Source organism: Stylophora pistillata, chromosome 3 (assembly GCF_964205215.1).
Source record: "Stylophora pistillata chromosome 3, jaStyPist1.2, whole genome shotgun sequence".
Taxonomy (NCBI): Eukaryota; Metazoa; Cnidaria; class Anthozoa; order Scleractinia; family Pocilloporidae; genus Stylophora; species Stylophora pistillata.
The window spans coordinates 4,670,828-4,689,567 of NC_142521.1; the positions used below are offsets into that span (position 1 = coordinate 4,670,828).

General features: G+C 38.5%; 3 protein-coding genes and 1 pseudogene across 3 annotated transcripts; 3 read left to right on the top strand and 1 right to left on the bottom strand.

The window, feature by feature from the left end:
* The first annotated feature begins 289 nt into the window (after window positions 1-289).
* LOC148734182 (uncharacterized) lies at window positions 290-2,844 on the top strand (annotated as a pseudogene).
* A 967-nt stretch (window positions 2,845-3,811) lies between these two features.
* On the top strand, window positions 3,812-5,817 carry LOC148734183 (uncharacterized). Its single transcript, XM_088752182.1, has 2 exons — window positions 3,812-4,064; window positions 4,207-5,817. Exons 1-2 carry the CDS (start codon window positions 3,891-3,893, stop codon window positions 5,257-5,259), a joined length of 1,227 nt encoding a protein of 408 aa, XP_088608308.1. The 5' UTR covers window positions 3,812-3,890; the 3' UTR covers window positions 5,260-5,817.
* On the bottom strand, window positions 5,334-8,079 carry LOC148734184 (uncharacterized). The gene is made up of 2 exons (XM_088752174.1): window positions 7,268-8,079; window positions 5,334-7,072 (listed from the first exon to the last, which is right to left on the bottom strand). Exons 1-2 carry the CDS (start codon window positions 8,053-8,055, stop codon window positions 5,809-5,811), a joined length of 2,052 nt encoding a protein of 683 aa, XP_088608300.1. The 5' UTR covers window positions 8,056-8,079; the 3' UTR covers window positions 5,334-5,808.
* A 7,885-nt stretch (window positions 8,080-15,964) lies between these two features.
* Window positions 15,965-17,081, top strand: LOC111340163 (ciliary microtubule inner protein 2C). Its single transcript, XM_022946956.2, has one exon. The coding sequence runs from the start codon at window positions 16,056-16,058 to the stop codon at window positions 16,743-16,745; it is 690 nt and encodes a 229-aa protein (XP_022802691.2). The 5' UTR covers window positions 15,965-16,055; the 3' UTR covers window positions 16,746-17,081.
* The last annotated feature ends 1,659 nt before the right edge of the window (window positions 17,082-18,740 follow it).

An 18,740-nucleotide genomic window follows, 5' to 3' on the forward strand; every position in this document is an offset into this window, starting at 1 on the left:
TGTATTTCTGTGGCCCAGTTTACTTTAACACGGTCAACTCGACTTTTTATATGGCCAACTCGACTTTTTATATGGTCAACTTGACTTTTTACATGCTCAACTTTTTACTTTTTGTATGGCCAACTCAACTTTTTATATGATCAACTTGACTTTTTACATGCTTAACTTTTGACTTTTTGTATGGCCAACTCGACTTTTTCTATGGTAAACTTGACTTTTTACATGCTCAACTTTTGACTTTTTCTATGTTCAACTCGACTTTTTATATGGTCAACTTGACTTTGTAATCTCCACAATGCATTGCGTTAGGACTCTAACAAAATGACAGACAATAACGAAGACTTGCAGCATATCTCTTCGGCGTGTGCCATAGCTAAGCAGGCCCTCGAAGCCATCGGCAATCTACAGAATAATGACATTCGAAATGTGGCAGCGTTCACAGCTACCAACATTGGTTCGACTTCCTCTGTTCATCAAGCCCTTGGATTGCAGCAGAGCTCGCTCGTCGATTTCCAACTTACAGCGCACGTGGGGTCACCGCAACTAGAAAACGAACTTCAGCGAGTGCTTTTATGAGTTCCAAGTCACGAGGAAACAAGACTGGGCGTCCCAGTAAGACAATTTTCCACAAAGACCTGGTAATAATTCTAAACCCTAATGCAAACCAAGTACCAAGTCACGTCAACAGAGTGAAGCTCGAAGAGAGGGGCTTGATTATCCACCAGCTTCCTTTTAATAGAGACTGGTCTTACTTAGACTTGAAAAGAAATACTGAAAGTCAACTTCCAAGAGAGGATATTATGTTTGAATACCTCAAGGAAATTTTTTTGGTTTTTCTCCTGCTCCGTGAGATAAAGAACTAATAGTGAAACTGAGTATATTAATTTAGGAAGTACAGTAAGTTGTAAGGCAGACTCCAAGAAGAACTCCTACACTGTAGATAAGGTCTAGTTCTAAGTGGCTAACTCAGTCGTGCATTCTTTGAAAGGTGCTTATGAGAACTTGCTTCATTCTTGTGATTGTAACTGTATTTTTTTATAGGCTTGTTATGGAACTCTAGTAACGCCAAAACTAGCAAAGGGAGTTAGAATGGATGGTGAGAGAATAATAAAACTCTCAGGTCAAGGGACTGTGTATATCAGATGTCTGGAGCCCTTTGAAGAGATAGATAGGGATGAAGATGATGAAGAGCTTATGATACCATCATTTACTCAATTCACTGGTGACCTCTCAGAAAACCTCGTTGATGGAAGTTCCTCATCATTGCAACATCAAAACAGTGAAGCTGTATCCACAGACCCGGGGGAACTACTTATGACTGAAGATCCAATGCCTTACTTGCCAGAAATGGAGAAGAATGAGTCAGTTAATAATTATGAAGTTGCAGTTGATGTTAATGAAATATTTCCACCAACTTCACCATCAAATAATGGTGAAGTGCCAACTAAAGTCATCAGAGTTCACAGGTCAAATGTAAGAGCTGATATGCTTGACATCTTTTCAGATCCTTTCATTTTTAAGTCCAGTTTAAATGCCATCATAATAAATCAGCTTGGCCATGAAGAGGCTGCTCAGGGAAATGGGGTCCTAAGGGAAGCTTTTGCCCTCTTTTGGAAAGAATTCTACAAGTCCCACATCCTGGGGGAGACTGAAAGAGTCCCTTATTTTAGGCGTGATTTTGACCGCAATAAGTGGGAAGCAGTGGGGAGGATACTTGTTAAGGGATATACTGGGAGTCAGTATTTTCCCTTTAAATTAAGCAAAGCTTTTCTTGCTGGTTGTATTTTTGGTGAGGGGAGCATTACCCCTGAAATGTTGCAAGATTCCTTCAAATGTTATGTTTCTCCATCTGCAACTAGTCTTATAGAAGGCTGCTTGGCCAGTAGTATTGCATGTGACAGTGATGAGATGCTTGACTTTTTGTCAGCATTTGACTGTAAGAGAAAAGTCACACACAGTAACTTTGTAGAAATCATGAGAGAGGTTGCTCATAAGGAAATAGTGCAAAAACCCAAATATGTAAGTGATTGCTGGCAACCAATTCTTGCCCACCTCAAGATTTATTTTTCAGATGTGAAATCTTTACATCAATTCTATTCTTCAATTATTCCAAGTAATGTGAAAGTTATTGGCCTACTTGAAGCCAGTCCAGCTACAGCAGCTGAGACAGAAACACTGGCCCACCTCAAGAGATTTATTAGAGGGCTTGACCAAGCTAAGCTTACCTCATTTTTGAGGTTAACAACTGCATCTGATGTTCTTGTCACTGACAGGTTGACAATATCATTCACCCAGAGCGAAGGTCTACAGAGAAGGCCTATTGCCCACACATTTAGCTACACCTTAGAGGTGCCCAGCACATATGCTAGCTTTTGTGAGCTCAGAGAAGAATTCATGGCCATTTTAAATTCAGGTAGTTGGGAGATGAACATAGTGTGAGCAAATAGCATAAATGTGTACCAAAATGTGGTCTCACCATGTATAGCTTACTCAACTTCATTTGTTCTCAGACTGTTCAGTTTCAATGTAATTTTACGTTGAGTTGAGTCTTTACAAGATTGGTTTGCTTACTTACAACTGAACACACTCGTTTTATCTTGTTATCAAGGCTTCTTAGCATGAATTTCGTAAAAAAAAAAAGGCAGATGGAAATTATGTTAGGGTTCTTTTGTTGGGTTTAAAACATGTTATATTGTTAGATTTATCAAACATACAATGAGTTCCATAAGTATTTAAAGTTCTCTTTCAAAAACATAAAGTGCAATGAAAAGCATTGTGTTTTGTGCATTTTGTAGCTTGTAGTAGTGATTTCTTATACAAAATACAAGTTTGCAACTACTGTCAGTTCAGTTGATATATATCCTGTGAAAGCAAAGAATACAAAATTCTTAAACTATCTAAGTATGTATTTTCACCACTTCTGTCATTTTCTTGTAAGGGGTTGCAGTGACTTTCTAGGAATGCTATCTGTTGACCAGAAAGTGGGACAGTTGTTTCTGGAACTACTACCTGATAATTCTCTTCTTCCAAAGGGACAGGGGCAGAGGGATCAAATCCATAATCATGCATACTACAAGCATAAAACAGGCTTTCAACTGCAGCATATCCAGAGCGTTCATTTTCAAGCATTCCAGCTGTATATAATTGAATAGGAGAAAGATTTCGTTCTGAAGATAGTGGATGATTTTCCCACTGACCCTTGAATTCTTCTAAACACTTATTGATTCTGGGAATGTATGTATTATGCAATGCAAATAAATGCAACTCATTTAGTGGATCCAGTAGCTCATTATCCTCCAAGCAAGAAAATGTTCTTGCAAAAAAGCAAAGTACTCCTGAGTAAATATCTCTGTGCGACCTCTCTACACGACAGTTGTGTACAGAGCTACCAGTTATAATGCTACCTCCGTCAACACCTCTCTGCTCCGGCATGAACTCTGCCACTTTGATATTTTCCATACCATAATCACTTCTCACTCTAGAAGGCAATCCATAACTGTTGACACCTCCAATAAATTGTTCCAGGACTGTATCAGCTTTATTGTTATTGCAGCAGTGGGCATAAATTATAATTCTGGAATACCCGTCAACGCACACGTGAGTTATTAACCTCCATCATATGAGTTTGTGGTTCCTGTCAATGTCCCACAGAGCATTTGGCGTAGGAACGTTGTATTTTCTTCTGTAAATTGCAGATCGCCACCGTAAAACTGTCCCAACAGGATCGAGAGTTTGAAGACAATTTCTCGCACGCCATCGTGGAATATTTAGCCCCCAGCTTCTCAGAGCACCAACCAGTCGGGCCTGTCCAAATAGAGTACCGAAGCCCTGACGTCACGTTTCCATGGTTGCATTTCTGCTGGATCTAAACAAACTCACATGTGTTTAACATGGCGGCGTTGTCGATAACATCGTTCGCAAAATACTTCTCAGATGAGCCTAAATCTTTAAACCGTGGCGAAAACCATTACCAATCTGGACACGTTCTATCTTTTTGCTATTGTGATGGAATTATCAGAGGGTCAGTGCAAGCGAGCATGAAAAGTACGACGTATAAAGTCACAGTAAGTGTAAAATTTCTATTACTCGATGTCTATCCGTTAACATCGCCAAACCAAAACTTATTTAAATTAAGTGATTTCGAATCTTCGTTTAAAGGAAATCTTGAAAAGTAAGCTTATATTTCTTTTTCTCTTTCCTTCGCAGATATATCTTCAAGAAAACGAAATACGTTCCACAGAATGCGAGTGCCCTCGTGGCGGTTCAAAGTGTAGTCACGCTGTAGCTCTGTTCCTTCATGGCTACCACAACTTAAGTAGAACTGACATCGAATGTCAGTGGAAGAAACAAAAGGCATCCGAGGTGGTTAAAACGGTAGAAGATCTGTATCCGCCCAAAGAAACTAAAGTCCTAAAACGAAAAACTACAGATGAGGACAGAGAATGGCTACGGAACAAGCTGAAGAGATACGGCGAGTTCACAGGAATGTTATGGCTTTTGAGCCCCGAACCTGACAAAGAGAATCGTCTGCCGATCTCCACAGTCGAAGAAATCATTTTATCGAGAGAGTTTGTTGAAAGCGGACTTGATACAAATTTCTTGTTGGAAAAATTGAAAGTAAGTGAGCAGCAAGTGAAATCAGTCTGTGAGATCACGAAAGAGCAACGTGAATGTGGAGAGTGGCATGTGGTGAGAAAAGGACGTTTGACTGCTAGCAATTTTGGTCCAGTTCTTGAAGCAAAAAGAGTCACTCCTTCCCTTATCAAGCGTGTTCTTGGAGAATACGACATCTCTCGAGTGCAGGCTGTTCGATGGGGTGTCGTTAACGAGAAAGAAGGAATAAAGGCCTTCACCAAATTAACAATGAAAGTAGTAAAGGATTGTGGCCTTTGGCTACACAAGTCTGGTGTTTTGGGTGCATCACCAGATGGACTTGTTGATGACAATGCGATCATTGAAGTCAAATGCCCTTACACACATCGCAATTCAACAATTGAGGAGGCTGTTAAAGACCCTAAGTTCTGTTTAGTAAAGAGAGATGCTGGCTATTGTTTAAAACAATCCCACCACTACTGGCATCAAGTCCAGGGTCAGCTGTTTATAACTGGGAAGCAAATCTGTTACTTTGTGGTTTGGACAACAATGCAAACTGTTGTGTTGGCAATCCAGAAAGACTGCACATGGGAACCAAATCTTCTTTCACTTCAAGAATTTTATACAATTCACATGATTCCTGCACTTGTTGATGGTGGTCTTTAAATTTTAAGACTTTGTTGTAAAATTAATGTAGTTTTTTATAAAGTAATGGATTTGATAATACATACTTTTAGAAATATTTTTTAAAATATTGTTTTATTTGGTAAAATCATTGCAACTTTTACAACAAATATGCAGTAACTGAAGGGTGTATATAAAATAAAAATGTTCATGTTAATCTTAAAATTGTTTTTCTTTAAACAGCAACATTTGCTGGGGTTTTTACATTAGCTACTTGAGACAAGAAAATGATAGATTCATTGTAATCGTATTTGAATACAGTTGGTTATCTGAATTCATAATAAGACTAGCATAAGGGTGTGGTGGCAGGAATACTGATCAGAAATAAATAGTTTGTCATTAAGTTGTGTATCATGATTCCTTGTATCATGAGCAAGTAAAATAGGGTTACAAGCTTTTCACAGATCACACAACACCTGTCCACTCTTTGTATCAGAATACAGTTAATTGATTAACTATGATCAGACAATGCCAATGTATACCAGGCCTTAGTAAACTGATGTAAGATGATCAATATTTCAATTAAAATGACTAATCAAAGTCAACAGTGTCATTGGTTTCCTTAATTAATGGGTTTTGTAAATTAACTAAAGCACCACATAGCTGTATAATCTTACCAGAGAGGGATCGCAAGTATGGTGGCACAAAATTTAAAATTTTATAGTTCTTCAATCTAGCATTAGCACGTTCTACGTGTATACGACATTTTGCAATGCTCTTTGTTAACTTAACTTCACTTTCTGTAAATTTTCCATTGTTCAAGAATGGGGGAATGTTCACATATACACCATTAGGAACAATATCATTTATCAAAAACCCTTTATCCGCAAGTATAATATCCCCAGCAACAAAATGCTTTAATATTCCTGACTTTTGAACCGTTACTTTATCTGATACTGAGCCAGGGAAAAGTTTACTTACATAAGTTATAACCGCGTTGGGTGCCACACCAACAATTGTCTTAAAAGAATTCATACCCCTGTACGTTGAATATGTCAATTTTTGGTCACTCATAAGCTTAGGTGTAGCAACCTCGATATCGGTGCAATCTATTACCATACGACAGTCTCCAAATAAGCTAAATGAGCCTGGAAGTGAAGTTTTGTTTTTTTGTCTGGATGGAACAGCTATCTCCATTTGATCTTCATATAGAATTTGGTGCAAAACATGGATAAATGTTGTCACAATATTCGCTATTGTAGCAGTACTGCAACTAAAAAGTTCAGCTAAATGTAAGTTATGATAATTATGTCTAATCTTCATCAATGTTATCAATATTTGATCTTCAAAAGATATCTTGTCTACTTTCCAGCCACACACGTAAACAATATCGTTGCGGTATCTTTCGGCATATTCGACAACAATGTGGAACATTTCTTTGTTTGGGAGGCCAGTTTCCATGTTGATTACCTTTGAATCCATGTTAAAAGAGCTGTAGTTTCTTTTTAAGTAGCTTTCTTTTTCTTTCAACTCGGATACTTGGGTCTTTAATGTCCCTAGCTCTGCTTGTAGCAGGATATTTTCAGTCTGCAAAGTAGTGCATTTCATTTGCATCTCCTCGCAACTGAGCTCGCAAGGCTCGTTCTGGTTGCTCTTCGTCGAAGATTCTGAAAGGATCTGCTCGATAGTCGTTGTCTCTGGGACTTCAGTTCTTTGCTTTTTCCTTTTTGGAGCATTTCGAGATTCAAATAGTTTGTCTTTATTCCAGGAAAAGACCTCGGGGCCTTCTTCTTTACTTCCTCGGAAATGACAACTACAAACTCGAGCGCCTTTGCCAGGTTCACGATCAGCTCGTCTGGAGAGAGAAAACGAAGGTTTTAAACTTTAATCATAACGTAAAAAAAAGCTTTTTTTCTCTCTAGAGGTCTTTCAAAGGTATAATCCACAGGTCAGTGCACTTTTGAGTGGTTAAATAAAACCATCTTCCGCGTAACTATAACCGACACGTGGCCGTGCATCATGGTGGTCATTGTACCAAAAATCAACCTACCTTATTAGAGAAATCCATTTTCTTCTTTGAGCAGGATCTTTGGGGAAACGGTAAAAGCTGCAATTGTGACTTTCTGACTGATGATTGCAGTCGGGAACGAAGCATTGGCCCATTTTATGATGAGATGTAACGAAAGACGCCAAATAGTGTTTAGATCCAGCAAAAATGCTACCATGGTAACATGACGTCACACTTCGGCACTCTATATTTGGAGTTAGTTCTTGAATTTCTTTCACTATGTTTTCCAAATCAGAATCTGATATCTGAGTCCAACTTGACCCTTCTTGGTCAGTCATGCCATACATTAATCTCCTCCTCCAGAGGGTACTCTCGCTCACACCAAGTAAATCAGATATCTTTTTCCAAGAAAAATGCGTTTCTCTTAAAAAGCGTATCTGTTCTTCCTCAATGACATAAGGTGGGCGCCCAGGACCGTTCCTTCTTGAATCAGGTGGGCTACTATATGCCCTTTCATTGTGAAAATCTAACATCCCATTTCTGTATTGCTGCAGCTGATCAATCAAGTTCCTAACCTTAATAAGAGACAAGTTTAGGATTGATGCCACATCAATGAAATCTTCGTTATTCCCAATCTCTGATGTGAGTAACTGAATAGTCTCTGCAGCAGTTCTCAATCGATCAGCTGCCAGGTCAAGATCCTCAAAAGACAAGTTATTGCATCTTTCTGCTTCTTCAAATGAGGATATTGTAGACAGCAGTAGCTTTAGATTGTCAAAAAATAGAAATAATCCGTTCTCGTTGCGTTCTCTAGAGGGGTCTTGGGCCATTCTTCCCTCAAAAGCCAAAGAGTGGAGCATTGGTAGCCATCTTTGTTAGTGATTGGGCGCAATGCATTATGGAACGATTCAAAAGATTACCACTTGACCATGTAAAAAGTCGAGTTGACCATATAAAGACTAAAAAGTTCACCGTCTAAAAAGTCAAGTTGATCATAGAAAAAGTCAAAGGTTGAGCGTGTAAAAAGTCAAGTTGACCATATAAAAAGTCGAGTTGACCATCGAAAAAGTCAAAAGTTGAGCATGTAAAAAGTCAAGTTGACCATATAAAAAGCCGAGTTGACCATAGAAAAAGTCAAAAGTTGAGCATGTAAAAAGTCAAGTTGACCATATAAAAAGTCGAGTTGACCATAGAAAAAGTCAAAAGTTGAGCATGTAAAAAGTCAAGTTGACCATATAAAAAGTCGAGTTGACCATATAAAAATAAAGACTGATAGTTTCGAAAGAAACTGTTTGGGGCTGCGTCGGTGGGAGTAACGAAATAATTTGGATATATCAACAAAGTTGAAATGGTAAATTGGCCACCGTAATGATTACAAAAGCTGACGTTTCGAGCGTTAGCCCTTCGTGATTCGCTCCGACGAAGGGCTAACGCTCGAAACGTCAGCTTTTGTAATCATTACGGTGGCCAATTTACCATTTCAACTTTGTTGATATATCCAAATTATGACCATATAAAAAGTCGAGTCGACCATGTCAAAAGGAGACTGGGTCACAGAAATACAGAGGGAATATTGACTGGGTTGGCGCCCCATAGAGCACTGCCACTAGTTTTTTTTTTTTTTTTTTTTTTGCGGTCAGAAAAAAAAATTTGTTTGTGGCCAAACGCTGCCACATGGCCCAGGGCTGCCAAACAAACCCAGAATGCACTACCATCCAAAAGTTCATGAGAAGCAATTTCTGGGTCAAATAATTCGTACCCATGTCCTTGTATGTCTAGCAGCATGAGTTTTTTGTCTGACTTTTCATAAGAAAAATGGGTTAGACATCGAACCTTCTGACCCATAACATCTGTTTCCTCGACACAACAATCACCAGTATTGTTTAAGTACTTGGTAAACTGTCCATCAATAATCTCCTCCACAGTCACAAATTCTCCTTTATCATCTTAACTGTAGTAGATCTTTCTATACCTTAGGACCTCTCCAAATGCATGTTTTCCAATGATTTTTTGTTCCAATTGGCAAACAAAATTCCTTGCAAGAATATGGATCTGAACCACCTTTTGGGTGTGTTGTTGGACAGTTTGCCCAATGTCATTTATTCCCTTCACAGCATCAGGAAGATATCTTTTGAATTACCGAGGTAGTTCCCTTGAACTGTGGGTGCTTTGTGGTTGCTTTGTATGCATTGTGAAACCCACCATGAGCAAATGGCTTTTATTCTTCATTGAATTTGATAGTTATTATTATACAGCTTTTTTCCTTTAATTAATTCATGCGTTGTATCTCTAGCATCATGCTTCTTCCTTCTTTTCGCTGTCACTTTCTCTTTTAAGTTTTCCATGCGGCATCTGCCATACTAGAATCTTGAAAGGCATCCTGCACATAATTCTGGGTTTGTTTAGCAGCCCTCGGCCATGTGGCAGCGTTCGGCCACAAACAAATTTTTTTTTTCCGACCGCGAAAAAAAAAAAAAAAAAAAAAAAAAAACTAGTGGCAGCGCTCGGCCGGGTAGTATTTAATTTTGATTTGATTTCATTTATCTTTGGTTTCATTTTATTTCTATTTTACATTTTACTTTCACTTGCTTTTATTTTAAAAAGAAAAATGAGAAATAAATCAAAATTAAAAAAAAAATAACAAAAATAAGTCCTATAAATTTGAATATTTTTAATGGCAGTTCTTGGCCACCATAGACCTATCCTCTACCCAATGTTGTAATCTTTGTTCAAGAAACTTTTTGTTGAGTTAGTCACACTGTATCAGGAAGTTCATTTTAAACCAGGAAAATTTTCTGTTACAGGAGTGTTGTTGTTACCTTCATTAACTCCTTTGGGGTGCATTCTAATTTGAAGAAGTCAGTTCAAATTGTTGCAAAAAAACTCTAAAGTAAACAAGTCTATAGGAAGTTCTTGCTAAGATTCTTATATGTGCTATGAAGCTATCCATGATACATAATATTTCTGAAGGTAAAGAAAAATGATTAAGTTTTGAGCTTGGTCATTGCATAAATGAGAATTATATATACTGCTCTTGGTCACATTGGGGAAGAAAGAAAAAGGTCCTCTTGAATTTCATGCATGTTGTGAGGAATGCAAGATTCAATGTTTTGTCAGTCATTTGCAAGGAACATAAAAGGAAAATTAACCTAAATATACAGCAACCTAATCAGATGTGACTGTAGTCTGTGGCATTGGACACTCTGTATCTCAGACGATAGAGAATCAGACAGAAAAATCTGATGATCTTTAATTCAGTCCATGAAAATGTCCCTGCACCCCTTCCCCCAAAAAAAGAAGAAAGCAAATATCTAGCCATTCTTACCTCCTGTTTTACTTTAGTAAGAATCAAGAAAGACTTGTTTTTTTTCCAAGTGCTGGGAAATAAGACAGTTGTGATGGTGCATGCCCAATTATCTTTTCTTTCTTTTTCTTTTATCATGTTTATTTGTAGCACAATAAACCCACAAAACTTGTTTACACGTGGTTGTTACAGGTCAGGACTCGATGTAGTTTATTTAGTATATTTGACAGATTCCAAACCATGTCATCCTTTCCCTTACAATTACAGTGCAAGTTCAAGTTACTTTGTGAATAAAATCATACATTTTCTATCACTATTTTCATTGCGGTGTAACAATTTAAATTATTCTTGCACATTCAGGTGCCTAATCGGAACACAGGCTTCAGGGTGTTGCCAGCTAAAATATACTACTCGCCAACTGCTTGCGGCAGTGGAGTCACAAACAGCAGTATAAAACAGCAAAAACAAAGTAAACATAAACGTTATTCTCTAGTTTATTGTGCACAAAACCTGAAAAATCCAAAAATTAAAAAACAAAGTGATATGAAAGCATGGTTACCATAGTGGTTTTATGTTAAGAAAAACATGGCAAGAAGTTAGTTTCGTCCAAGAGCGAGAACTGAGTTTGTTTTGTGGATTTTCTTTTAATAATGTTAATAACATACTATTTTTTCCATTTTGTCGAATGAAAAACAAACACGTGTCGGTGGGCTTTCTTTCCTAGCGCTCGAAATAAACACGTCATTCTTGATTCTTACTACAGTGAAGACCGCGCTCAAATCGACAACATCGTCTTTCAGCATCGTCAACAGTATAGAGACCAGAGCGGTACGTTGTTCGATCAAAAAGTGGCTTATTTTCACTATCCCACCGCAGCCGAGGAGCAGTTTTTGCCTAAAGTTAAACCTCCGAAAGAAACAATTGGCACCTATCCGAACACCACCAAAGCTGCTCTGGAATATACCTATGACTTGGAGAGAGGGCCTAAAGAATACGAACTCTGGCACAAAGTGTAAGTTTTCGAGATCTTCAAACAAACAAACATTCTATAGACCGGTTCACGCTCTTGAGTGCATGCTGGGTAATTAGGGCAAGCAAATCCAAAATGGCGGATACGAACAACACTCTTTTGCTCGATCTGAATACTTATAGTTCAATATAGAAGTCACAGCTACATTTTGAGCTCTTTATGTTATTGCCATCTCGCTCAAAAGTCTTTGACAGTTCAATATCCCAACAACACGATCATGGCCACGCACCTCGAAGATTTTTTGGAACTTTCATGTGGGGAATTGCAGTTTTATCTTAAACAGCGAGGTTTGCCCTCTGGAGGGACACACTCGGATCTTGCTGCTCGTGCTTTGGTAGCTTTTGAACATAAAACGCCTATTCGAGATTCGGCCGAAAGCCAAGCCAAGTCACTACAAAATGAACATGTAGAACTACTACGCACATGCGGTATAAAGGATCCGTTATCCATGGTCGATTGGGAGGACTGTGTAACAAAGTGGCCGCATACAAACATTGGTCAAATATTCTCGTTTATACTTGGAAAAAAAGCTTTCGACACTGACTATATTGGTCAATATAAAATCAGAAAAGCGTATTCATACTTTAAAAGTGGTTTTGTGCACACTGTATACTCAAAAACAATTCATGGACAAGACAAAGTTCTGTTGTTTGCATCTGTCACTCCATCTCAAAGAATTCGCGAAGAACCTCATAAAGTGTGGATAATTTGTAAATCTCCCGGTGAAATTCTTGGGGCATATTGTAGCTGTACAGCTGGATACAGTCAGTGCTGTAATCATGTCATAGCCCTTTTATATAAAGTTGAGTTTGCCAACCAGAAAGGTTTCACAGATCCTTCCTGCACAGATAAGGCATGTGTGTGGAATAATACTAGCAAGAAAGACATCCAACCCATGAAATTAAAGGACATGGTGTTCCAAAGCCACAAGGTAGTCAAAGAAAACCCAAGTTATGCTATTAATAGCAAGGAAAAACAGAACTTTGATCCTCGGCCAGAATCCTTGAGGGTTGTTACCGAAGAAAGCAAGCAAAAGTTTCTAGCTTCTCTTCGAAACATAAATCCTGATGCTGTCATCCATATTTCATATGCACCACCAACTTCTGATGATGTTCCCCCATCACTACAAATTATAGCTGATGATATATCCTCTAAAAACAATGGTGTAGATGCTGATGAATTAGTGAGACAATTTCTGGAACAATTATCTTTCAATGACAGTAGCATTAAAGAATTAGAAAAGGCCACAAGGGATCAGGCTAACTCCAGTATATGGAAAGAGCAAAGAAAAGGTAGAATAACTGCATCTCATTTTCATGAAGTATACACAAAGACAAAAACAATTCTTAGAAAAAGAAAGCCAAATTGCAAAGTAACACCTCTTCTTGAGCGAATTTTAGATTGTACCGATCTGTCAATGATACCTGCCATTAAATGGGGAAGAGAACATGAGAGAGATGCTGCTGCATCATTCTTTGCACAAGAATCCAAAAAACACAAAAATGCAAAGCTTCAGACTTGTGGCTTGTTTATATCTAAAACTTACCCTTTTGTGGGAGCTACCCCAGATGGTATTTTTCACTGCGATTGCTGTGGTCATTCTTGTATTGAGTATAAATGTCCATACTCACTTGCAGACATGAAATTTGATGAGCATTGGAACAATACAACTTATCTAGAATTAGTGAATGGGAATATCATGCTCAAGAGAACCCACAGTTATTATTACCAGATACAAGGACAAATGGCCCTAACAGGATGTCCTAAAACCTTTTTTGTTGTTTGGACTCCACTTAGTGGTGCTCATATTGAAATTATTGAGTTTGATTTAAAACTGTGGCAAGATATCATACCAAATCTAACAATTTTTTTCAAGACTTATGTTGCTAGGGTGTTGCTAGGTACTAGGCCTATTTATTATTGTGCTGTCTGTGAAAAACCCTGTCTTGAGCCAGATGAAATTGAATGTGATGATGAAAACAGTGTTCAGTGTGAATGTTGTATGCTATGGTTTCACTGGGCCTGCTCAAATTTTGAACAAGAATCAACATTCATTTGCAGATTTTGCAATGAACAAGCAATAGATAATGATTAAAATTATATAGTGGAAGCAATATGACCTCAACAAACTACTAAATAGTACAAAATAGTGCGGATGAAACCAAAACATTATAGTATTTAGTATTACTAAAGTTTCAAAGTTATTGTTTGAACATTGTTGTAGCTATATACAAACATGTTTGTGTAATTCCATAAAGGAATTGTATTCTAGAAGATGTGTAAATAAACTTGACTACCATAGCTTATAACCTGTGAGAAAATTGAATGGGAACATTTTGGACTGGTACAAAATGCAAACATAATTGATGAAATGAAATGTACTCAAAGGCTTTTTCATATTACATATTGCTGCACAAATGATGATTATGTCATCCAAATGGGAAAGAATGCTAATGGGAATTTCTTGCTTTAACATAGCAAAGTCTTTAATTCGCTTGATAGCCTGCTCGACATAAATCCGTACATTAGCAATAAGTGATGTGTTCCTAACATCAGCACCTGACATCTGGAGATTGGAATGCTTGGAGGGTGGAATTGTTAGAGAACATTGGTAGTATGCTAACAGGTCATGAATCTTGAATCCCCTGTCTGCCATAACTTGGTCATGTGGCTGAAGATAGTTTAAGAAACCACTGTTTTCTACAATAAAAACATCAGATGACCTCCCACTGAAGGTCTCAGAGACAAATGATATGTGGCCATTTGGTGTTATCCCTATCAAAAACTTTAACGTGTAGTGTTGTTTGTAATTTGACCAACACATTGCCGCATTCTCTAAGCTTGATGGGGTTTCAGAGAATAGTTCTGTGCAGTCAATGATGACTCTACACTTTCTGTAATATCGTCGAAACATATCAGGCATATTTCTTTGAATTAAATACCTATCTGGCCAGGAAATCATCCACTTTAATTCTTTAGACATCAGCTTAACCCAAGTGGTAAAGACAGAGCTGACAGTCGCCTCGGAAACTTTGAACCTTAAAGCCAGATCAAATACAAAGAGTCCTAGCTTGATTCGCATCATGGTTAGCAAAAACTCTTGCTCCAAGGTTAGAGCTCTCTGTACATTATTTGACCTGGGCTTGGTGGTGTCCTTCAAAGCACTTTCTTTGTCTCCTTTCCAGTAGTGCATACACATGGCTTTTTCAAAGAGTGTATTAAACATCAATTGAAATGTTTCTACGTTAGGGAATCCAGTGAAACGCTGGACATCTTGCTCTGTTGTTAAATCAGCAAACTTCATACTTCCGTATGTTAGCGGATTTATTATCAAGCATTGAGTTCCTTCTTCTTTGAAGCTTGAGTTATTGGATGCCTCAGCAGTAGAGACAACTTCGTGTCTTGCCACAAGCTTTCTTTTCTTGGGTGAAGGTTTGTTAGAGTCACTTGGCACCATATACAAAGTTGGAGTTGGTGAGGAGTACGTTGGCTTTCCATATTGAAAGTGATTCGAACAAACAGTCTTGTAGTTGCCGGGTTCGAATCCAACAAGTCCTTTGGATATGCTGGCAATCCATTGGGCTCTTTTCTTTGGATCCTTCGGAATAAAATGCCAGCGAAGATTTTCGACATGTGACCGTTTCACTATCTTTTTTGGATATCTTGAGTCGTTGTTACAACCTCCAACACAACATCGGTAGTTAACCATTATATATCTTATTTTTTGACGCATTAAAATCGAAAATACAGAGCTCAAAATGTAGCTGTGACTTTTATCTTGAACTGTCAATACTAAAAATTGCGACCAGTTCTGAAACAAAGCCGATATTCATTAAGTATTCAGATCAAGCAAAAGAGTGTAGCCGAGCGTGTCCGCCATTTTGGATTTGCTTGCCCTAATTACCCAGCATGCACTCAAGAGCGTGAACCGGTCTATTATAACCAAGTGCTGAACACCGCAATTTGTGTTCATACAAATGGCATTGTGTGAAAGGAATAGTAAATCCTTATAAGTAAGTAACTTTATTTAGCCACATATCGCATATGAGCGAATAGCTCGTTTAAATGCAAATGTGCCACCCAGTAAACAGGCCAGACCACATCACAGTAATCTCGTGATGTGGGTTCTTTAACGTCCCTTGCCGAAATTAACTAATTGATAGGAGCAGGAGACGGGACCTCCGGCTTTACGTCCTATCCGAGAAGACGAAGCAATGTGAGTGAAGCGTCTTGCTTAAGGACACAACGTCAAGCCCCAGCCAGGACTTGAACCCGGGCCATCTGACCTAGAGTCCAGCGCACTGACCACTGGACTACTCACGCCTCACAAGACCAAGCCGCTTTGACGAAGATGGCTGGATATCAGCCTCGTTCTTTTTGTGTTTTTATGGACCTCGAATTCGTCTCGTTCCCTGGAAACGCGAAAAGAACTTAGCCAATATCCAAACATCTTGACCTCACGCTCGGTTAACAAGCCATATATATTTTGGCGCCAAATGGAGGGCATTGTTTATTTACTTTATTTATGGCCCGCACATAGACATGTACACATCACCAACCTATTTCAGTCACCTAGCGACGGCAAACGATCAAACATGGCGAACCACAAAGTCCCAAGGTTCTCAACTTGGCATAGAGAAACATATATTGATCCGATAAATATGCCCGCAAATAGGTATTTTATACCGCACTTCATGTCGTATGGAGACAGTCAACGATATGGAGAAGGAAGAGAAAAATGGTTCCAAGACTACAGGCGTTCGTACGTAGCTGAGAAAACCTTGGTAAAGAACTTAAACACACTTGGCTCCCCTTACCGACCAACAAGCTTATCCGAGAAGCCTGACCGTGTATTAGGGACTCGGTGCCAGCGAAGAGAAGCTGTTTTGATTAAACCACATCATCATCTCACCAACAGAATTCCCGACCGGGAGAGAGACCGCGCTCAAATCGACAACATCGTCTTTCAGCATCGTCAACAGTATAGAGACCAGAGCGGTACGTTGTTCGATCAAAAAGTGGCTTATTTTCACTATCCCACCGCAGCCGAGGAGCAGTTTTTGCCTAAAGTTAAACCTCCGAAAGAAACAATCGGCACCTATCCGAACACCACCAAAGCTGCTCTTGAATATACCTATGACTTGGAGAGAGGGCCTAAAGAATACGAACTCTGGCACAAAGTGTAAGTTTTCGAGATCTTCAAACAAACAAACAAACATTCTATTATAACCAAGTGCTGAACACCGCAATTTGTGTTCATACAAATGGCATTGTGTGGAAGGAATAGTAGCCTTACCGCTCTTGTTTTTATTCTAGGAAGTTGTGAATTCTCCGATTATGTAGGAAAGCTTATAACGAACGAAGTTCTAGGTCTGCATGTTATTAGCTTAATAGCTTATACTGTTGGTAACAGATCCACTCCCCCACTTGAATTTATGGCGAAAAGCCGTAAATCATATAATGGAAACTAGGTTCAGTCACTAGCAGTGCAGACTAAGAAGATAAAGTTTGTTAGATATTCATTTGATCTCTAATGATGTCGGTGTCTGGCGAATTCCGTGGAAAAACATATTCCAAGTTATGGTCACTCGAAAGGCATGTCAATATTAAAGCGAAATAACTCTATGTGAAATCCGGAGGGTGTAATTTTCAGGTTGCAGGTTATAGTACGCGGCAAGTGATTTACTGTTTACGCAAACCGGAAATATCTTTAGTCCCAGGAAATTTTTTTTTTTTTTTCAATTTTGTATCCGAAGCCCTATAGATCAAAATTTCACAGCTTCACGTTTTAAAAGAAAAAAAAGGTGGTTGTAGGCCTTCACGACTTTTTACCTCGTGGCAAAATGCTGCTCCTTTTTATAAAGTATTCTAATTACCTCTGCTAGGTAGATTATGCTCGGAACGGGTAGCATTTTTACGAGGTTGACTAATGGTCGTGGGTACAAGTCGTGGGTGTGAGTGTGGGTAAAAGTCGTGGCTGTGGTTATTACTTAATAATAAAAATAACCATTTAAAATATTAAATATAATAATACATAAATTTTATACAACCTTGTCATTCATTAATTTAACTGTTCTTTCTTCTGTTATTTTATTTTGTTTATTCAATTTACCCTACTTTACGTCTATTTTTATCTGTTATCTCACTGTCAATGAAATTAGTTTCAGTTTTGCAACGCATTCCGAGATCTCGTTTGATAACAAAGGGAAGAGAGATAAATCTTGTAATTACACACTGTATACACGTCTTTCGAGCTGTGCGGTCTGCGGTCTGCGGTCTGCGTTCTGCGTTTTCGAGGTCTGTGTTAACGAGACACCTGAGTTGCTTTGTACGATTGTACCAAAAATGATTTCATATAGTAGAAGTACTATAACGTTAAAATTGCGACAGCGCTCGTGAATTCTATATTTGCGGCTAAAGTCAGGGCCAAAGAACAGAAATTCCGAGATCTCGTCTGACAACATCAATGACAAAAGAATGATTGATAAATCTGGTAATTACACACTGTATACACAAAGGAAAACTGATTGTGCACAAGTCGACTGACTCAAAAGGCACACACATAACCTCTGCCAGACTGGTAACTCGACAGTGGAGGATCGTAAACGCGATATCAGCTGTTGTCACACTACAGGGTTTTGTCCTAGGGAAACTCAAATTTCCCTAAGTAAATTACCTCAGGAGAGTTTTATTGTCTGGGGCTTGAAAACCACACGAGAACAAAAGAATGTCCTGTGGATTTCCCTTGACAACAACCCTAAAAAGCAGAAAAAGGGAAAAATCAAATCCCAGAGTAGCCCACCAATGGACACTCGTAGGCGATCGCACTGGCGACAGATCCGGAATTATCGTGTTGTGAAACTAATTTAATGTAATTACAAGATTTATCTCTCTTCCCGTCGCGAAACTGAAACTAATTTCATTGACAGTGAGATAACAGATAAAAATAGACGTAAAGTAGGGTAAATTGAATGAACAAAATAAAATAACTAGAAGAAAGAACAGTTAAATTAATGAATGACAGGATAGTATAAAATTTATGTATTATTATATTTAATATTTTAAATGGTTATTTTTATTATTAAGTATTAACCACACCCACGACTCTTACCCACACCCACACCCACACCCACGACTTGTACCCACGACCCACGACCCATGACCATTAGTCAAACTCCATT